The sequence below is a fragment of the Fulmarus glacialis genome, unplaced genomic scaffold, assembly GCF_000690835.1.
Source record: "Fulmarus glacialis isolate BGI_N327 unplaced genomic scaffold, ASM69083v1 Scaffold51271, whole genome shotgun sequence".
In the NCBI taxonomy this organism is placed as follows: Eukaryota; Metazoa; Chordata; class Aves; order Procellariiformes; family Procellariidae; genus Fulmarus; species Fulmarus glacialis.
The window spans coordinates 1-6,268 of NW_009191861.1; the positions used below are offsets into that span (position 1 = coordinate 1).

A 6,268-nucleotide genomic window follows, 5' to 3' on the forward strand; every position below is an offset into this window, starting at 1 on the left:
ATGCGAAGGCGGCCTGTGCGGCGGGCGGGTGTGAAGGGTCGCATCTCTCCCTGCAGTGCGCAGCGCGGATCCCGGAGGCCGGAGCCGTGCTTGACCTGCTGGAGAAATGTCCTGAGCACCAGAAGAAGGGAGGTTTCCCCGTCGTAGTTTTCGAGGGCCTGGATGCTACAGGTAAGAACAATGCGTGGTTGAAGAACCGCAGAGGAGAAATTGTTGGAAAGAGCAAGCGCTATGGCTTTCAGCCAGGCATAAGGCTTAAAAATTCAAAAAATCCTGGAAACCTGTAACAGATTTGAAAGAATTAGTAATTATAAATCCCAGTCTGTTTTCTCTTACTTGTAAAAGATCAAAGTGTCTAGGCTAATTTTCATTCAGTGGATGAACTCCTTATGTATGTAAATGAAAGAATACGAAGACCGGAGTACTGGAAATTACATTTCTTGTGCAGATGATGAAACATACTTTTACCAGAGAGTAAAAAGTGTTTATTTGAAAGAGTTTTCAAATAAATGAACTAAAATAGTGGTAGTCTGGGAAACTGGCAGCAGTTTGTCTCGGAGAGAAATATTAGTTGCCTCTGAATAACTTTGTTTTCTATATTTTCAGTTAAAGAGAGCTGAAAATGCCCTCTAAAAAGAAAGTGTTGGGTGACAGCATTGCAACATCCACATGAATTGTGGCCTAGAAAAGTGTTGGAAATGGATATATAGAGAAATTGCCATGCATTTAATGCATTTAAAGGAGTGAAGACAGAAAGCTGGCAAGAGGGAGGGGAGGAGGGCCCTGAGAGTAGGAAGTGGAGCAGTAATTCCTGGGTCCAGACTCATAATCATTTTCCACTGGAAACCTTATCACAAGATACTCAGGTTACATAGTCAGGTGTCAGAACATTGCTCCAAGTGAACAGATAGGAGCATTTTTCAGTTTTTAAAAATCAGTTGTATCTGATATGTAATAAAACAAATGTTTCCTTCTCTAAATGAAATGCAGGCAAAACCACTGTAACCCAGTCTGTTAAGGATGCCCTGAATGGCATTCTGCTAAGGTCTCCACCAGCTTGCATCAGCCACTGGAGGACGATATTTGATGATGAGCCAGCACCCATTAAAAGAGCATTTTATGCTGCGGGCAACTACATTCTCGCTTCAGAGATAGCGAAAGCATCCACTCAGGCACCTGTGATCGTAGACAGGTTTGTATATTTAAGAAGTCCTTTTATATCAGTGCCATCATACAGTTGTTCAATGTTACAAGCAGAAGCTGTCAGTGACAGTCTCTGCGTTTCTTCTTTTTTCTTTTATTTTTTTGGAAGGGCTACTTTGCAGGTAGTCAGATAAATATTAAATCTTCTAAAGCGTAATACTTACAATAACAGTAAGGTAGGGGACTTCCATCAGTGTCATACTCATAACTGGCTTCAGCACACATGAAAAGGGTTACATCTTCGGTTTGGAATAGTGGAGGCATGGACTGTGCAGCCTGAGCCAAAGCAGGGCTCTGTGACAAACCTGAGGAGGGTGAGGGCTGCTGATCATGGCTATCTCTAAGAAGCGTCTGAGGTACAAGTGGATTAGAATGACCGAGTTTTAGGTAGACTGACTCTTTGAGGATGTCAACCTAGAAATATGCTTCCCACTTTTTTGGGTTTGTTTATGTAATTTCTTGCTTTCACTAACTGTGTAGGCAGCTTTCAGTATTACTCGTAATAAAGAAAGTCTAGATGCACTTTGAAACCCCTGGCTTGTTTCAGTAGATGTACTGTAACCTCCCCCCCACAACACACATATGCAGAAGTTGTTTGCGTTATGTGTGAGTCCCATTTTTAACCAGCCTCAAAACCACTGAAATATATAAAATACAGTGCCTCAGAGTGGTGGGAACATTAAATGCAAGTGAAATGCATAACTGTTAATAAAGTCCGTCTTCATTCACATGTGGTTGAAGACTGCATGTTCTCTACCAAATCTGTTGCATGAAGTAGCACGGCAACCACAAAAAAGGGACTCTGAGTATTGGATTTCGACATAGAACGTAACTCTTCTTTTGACCTCTCATTATATGAGAAGACGTTCTTTTGAAAGGCGTGTCTGGAACACTTTTTGCCTGATGTGTAGCTTCTGCCATATTTTTTAATTAATAATTCACAGTAATTCTGAATATTGCCTTGACTATTATCGCTCTGTTAAGAAAAAATGGATGGCACAGAATTGTTCTTTACAGTTCCCTTCAAAATTACAGTGTCACCTGCCTCGTCATAATTGCACTTGTCATTATAGTGACACCTGTCTCCTATATTCCTGAAGAATTCGTGTCCTCTTTAAAATTTCTCTCTCCATTCTGTATTTTCCTGACAGATACTGGCACAGCACAGCTGCCTATACAATTGCCACTGAAGTAAATGGGAAAGTCCAGGATCTTCCACCAGCTCACGATGAGGTGTACCAGTGGCCTGAGGATCTGCTTAAGCCCGATCTTGTTCTTCTCCTGACTGTTGACCCTGAGGAGCGAGTCCAGCGACTTCAGCGTCGAGGGCTGGAGAAAACAAAGGAGGAAGCTGAGCTGGAAGCTAACAGCTTGTTTCGCCAAAGGTACACCTTAACGAGGAGTAAGAGGATGGAGGCAATCTTGGCTCCTGTGGGATCAGTAGCAAAACGTCCCACTGACATTACTGGGACAAGGATTTCCTATGTCTAAGCTTTTGGGTTGGGTTTTTTTTGGAAAGGATTCATGGCTGACAACGAGGGTAAATTCTGTCGCTTCTGATTGAAAATGTTTGAAAGCTGCAGGTGAAGAACTGTTCTCCCGCAAAGGACCTTGGAGTTAAAATACTTGTATTTTGCTACTTGCTGCTTGTATTGTAGCACTTTTCTTACTGAGGTCATGAAGGAGAGAGACCTAAAAGTTCCAGAACTGGGAAGCAAGAAGCTGAAACACATAGCTTCCCCAGAAAAATCTGGAATTGAGCCCCAGATTAAGAGAACAGAATTTAGGTCTCCTGTTGTAGGTGTCTTTAGTTGTGCTAAGTGTCTCAGGTCCCAGTATAGTCAATGCACTCAATGGAGCCTTTAAATTATTCAGCTCACCACCTGCTTGGAGCCCAGTGATCTAAGCATAAGTATCTTGAGCCATTTGATATGATCTGAGACATCTGCGTGAGGCTGGCAGATGTGATGCAAAACCTGTGGACCCTTTCTGGACCAGCAACTGGAAGCTAAGTTAAGTAGTCCAGGGCATGTCAAGCAATACTAGATACATTTGCTTAGGCAACTGAATTGCACCCTAGGTATCCTACTTCAGGGTGCGCTGAATTGCTATCTAGGCTCCGCCAAATGTATTGATTAGATCATCATTGTCTACAGTGGAAACTTAAATACCTAGTGCTGATGTAGATACCTCGGTATAGACACCTGAATGTTGGTGTCCGTATCTACAAATCACAAAACTGAACTCTACCTCTAGAGTTTTAACATTTCTGGTGGTGATATACCTTAAAAATATCCATTGCTTAATTCTGATAGAAGCTCTGTGCAGACACGCAGTTCATACAGGGGGACCTGCAGAGGGATGGGTGAGCCAAGGGAACATGCTGCCATTTAAGAATCTTTCATGTTTTAATTCTGTTACTTCTTATTCCTGTCAGAAAGCCTTTGGTTATTTCTACTTGTTAATTATGTCAACCTGGATGTGAGAACGTTCAGAACCTTGCTTGATTCGTCTTACAACTTGTGGCCTGAATGTTTGGCATTATTAATTCTTGTGGGAACATAGAAAATTATAATCACATTCTCATTCATATCCTCATGGACCAAGTGTGGGAGAGTTCTGCATTACGAGAAGGCTTATAGTCTAAGCGAGGAGGTTTTCATCCTGTATTTCATTCCGGTATTCATCTGGTTAGCAAAGTTGATCAGAGGAAAGGGTTAAATGATGTGTCAACTCTGTAACTCAGTTCTCCAGTGACTCAAAGCTGAGATCAGTCAGTGAGCACATCTACACAATGCCATGCCATATAGTTCAGAGACACTTTAGTGGGCTCTGAATAAATTAACTTAGATGTTAGAAGCAGGCTTCCGCTGTACTGCTGTACCGGGCAGTATCCAGTGCTAAGCTGTAAAGAAAGAAATACTTTAATGCCATGCCATGTGAATATGGATAGAGGTCTGGGAATCAGTGTCGAGGAAACTATGCACTTTGAGGTTCGCATTGTAACAGTTACTAATGGTATATTGCTCTTTGCAGTAGATTTCATTCTGCAGCGCAAACACTTTCTTCCAAAACTGATGACTAATGCCATTTCATATCCCTGCAATTTGTAGTTTCATTTCTCTTGTTTGGTTTTTAAATAGAGTTGAAGAGTCGTACAGAAGGATGGTGAATCCTGCGTGCCAAGAGGTCGATGCCAGCCCCTCCAAGGAAGAGGTTCTCAAGACAGTGCTACAACTAATTGAAAAACACTGTGCTTTGTGAAAGCAACTTCTGTGTAATAGCACTTACAAGATACTTTTTATTGTCCCTCTATTTTTGCTACCTAAAAATGGACTGTGATGTGTTTTGTCCCACAGGTCAGGGCAGGTTACGTCTTTCACCATTGTCTGCTGGTACTTTTCTGTATAAGGCAAAATACCACTCCCACGTTGTTCAGCATTCTTAGCAAAGCCACAAACATACTATGGTCATGTATGAAGTACCTCAGAGTGCTCTCTGACACGGCGACATTTCAAGACACTATCATGTTGCATCTTCATCACCGGGGGAACCTGTTCCCACATCTGTTGTGTGCCAGAATTCACTGGACTGCAGCGGAGCATTAGGTGCCCAAGGAGAGGCTGAAATGTCATCCAGCAATAAAACAATAAAATGATCATAACGTTGAGGAACAGAGAATCCAGTGGCCCAGTGTTGTCTGCTGGAAAAGAGGATGAGCAGCTGCTGCTGTGATGGGCATCCTGCAAAAAATGTGTCATAAATGGGGGCCAATAAGCATCTAGGCCTCCAAGTAATAAAGCCCAAGCCTGTCAACATATGCAACTGAAATACCAATTCATTTCAGAGGGAAACAGGAGGATGCTGACACAGTAGAAACAGAGACCTGAAAAGAACCTGAAATTAAAAACATTTGATAAATGATTGCTAAAATATTTTTCTACAAACCATTTCCTATAGCCTATTCACAGCTTTGTTAATGTGAATTTCTGTTCTTTTGAGAGAATGTGGAATGAAAAACCACAGAGAATCTGAGCAATGGGAATCATTGTACCTTTTCACTTCACCTTTTCTTTCTCGAGTGGGTTTTTGCACATGTTGAATGTGAAAGCAGGCTACCATCAAGACTTCAGCTCTCCGAAGGCTTATTTTTATGTACATCAGTTTCACTATTGTTACTCCTAAGTGTAAAACTAAACATGTGGATAAGCCTTTGTGGGGTTAGAAAAGAACTGCAGATCCAGAAAGAACATAACTAAAATGTAAACTTGATTTAAAACACTATTTTTACTTACTTCCCTGTGTTAAGCAAGTGCAATTATCAATGAATCTGTCCTGTAAATAAAAATGTACTCAGTACTGCAGTTCCTATATCCAATCTGTGTATGCAAAGTGATAGAAAGAAAAACTTCTAAAAATACATTTTATTCATGCACTGTTTAATGTTTGTGAGTATGTGCTATTAATATAGTGCATTTATACATACTAGTAATATACGCTGTTGTATTTGGTGTATTATTTGTCTAACAGTAGCCTTGGGATTTGCCATACATGCAGACTGGAAATGATTAGGATACAAATAGTGTGCCTGCCCTTAACGTTTTCTAGCCTTAGCTTTTCCAGTTAAGAGATCACTTGGCCTGAGGAATGCCACTGAAAGCCTTTTCTCCTTATGCAAACTTGCACATGAAGCCAGACTGCCTGGGTTTTGATGCCAAGTTCTTAAAAGGTTTGTATTTAAGAGTGTGCTGATAATGTATATGCAATGAGTGGCATCAGACACTACTAATTACACAAATGCAGTATACATTCATAGTCCATGTTTTTCTTCAACCCAACGCTACTTAGGCAGACTAACAGAACAGCAAAGCAAGGCAGACCAAACCAGCGTGTCCCTTTCTCATGTCTTTGTCAGAATTAAAGGTCTGCAAGAGGTGGCGTGCCACGTGCAGGATGTTAATGTGCATAATCATACTTAATGTGCATAATGTGCATACTTAATGTACATACTTAATGTGCATAATCATACATGAAGGCACCGAGGCGAAGGGCTCTGGAGCGGACG

The 6,268-nt window shown here is 41.3% G+C and overlaps 1 protein-coding gene across 1 annotated transcript; it reads left to right on the forward strand.

Annotated features, from left to right (window-relative positions):
- Positions 1 to 56: 56 nt before the first annotated feature.
- On the forward strand, positions 57 to 4,467 carry CMPK2 (cytidine monophosphate (UMP-CMP) kinase 2, mitochondrial; the record flags this gene model as incomplete). Its single annotated transcript, XM_009586829.1, has 4 exons — positions 57 to 171; positions 991 to 1,192; positions 2,355 to 2,588; positions 4,347 to 4,467. Coding segments are annotated over 4 exons (672 nt in total), but the record flags the coding sequence as incomplete, so codon positions are not given.
- Positions 4,468 to 6,268: the final 1,801 nt, after the last annotated feature.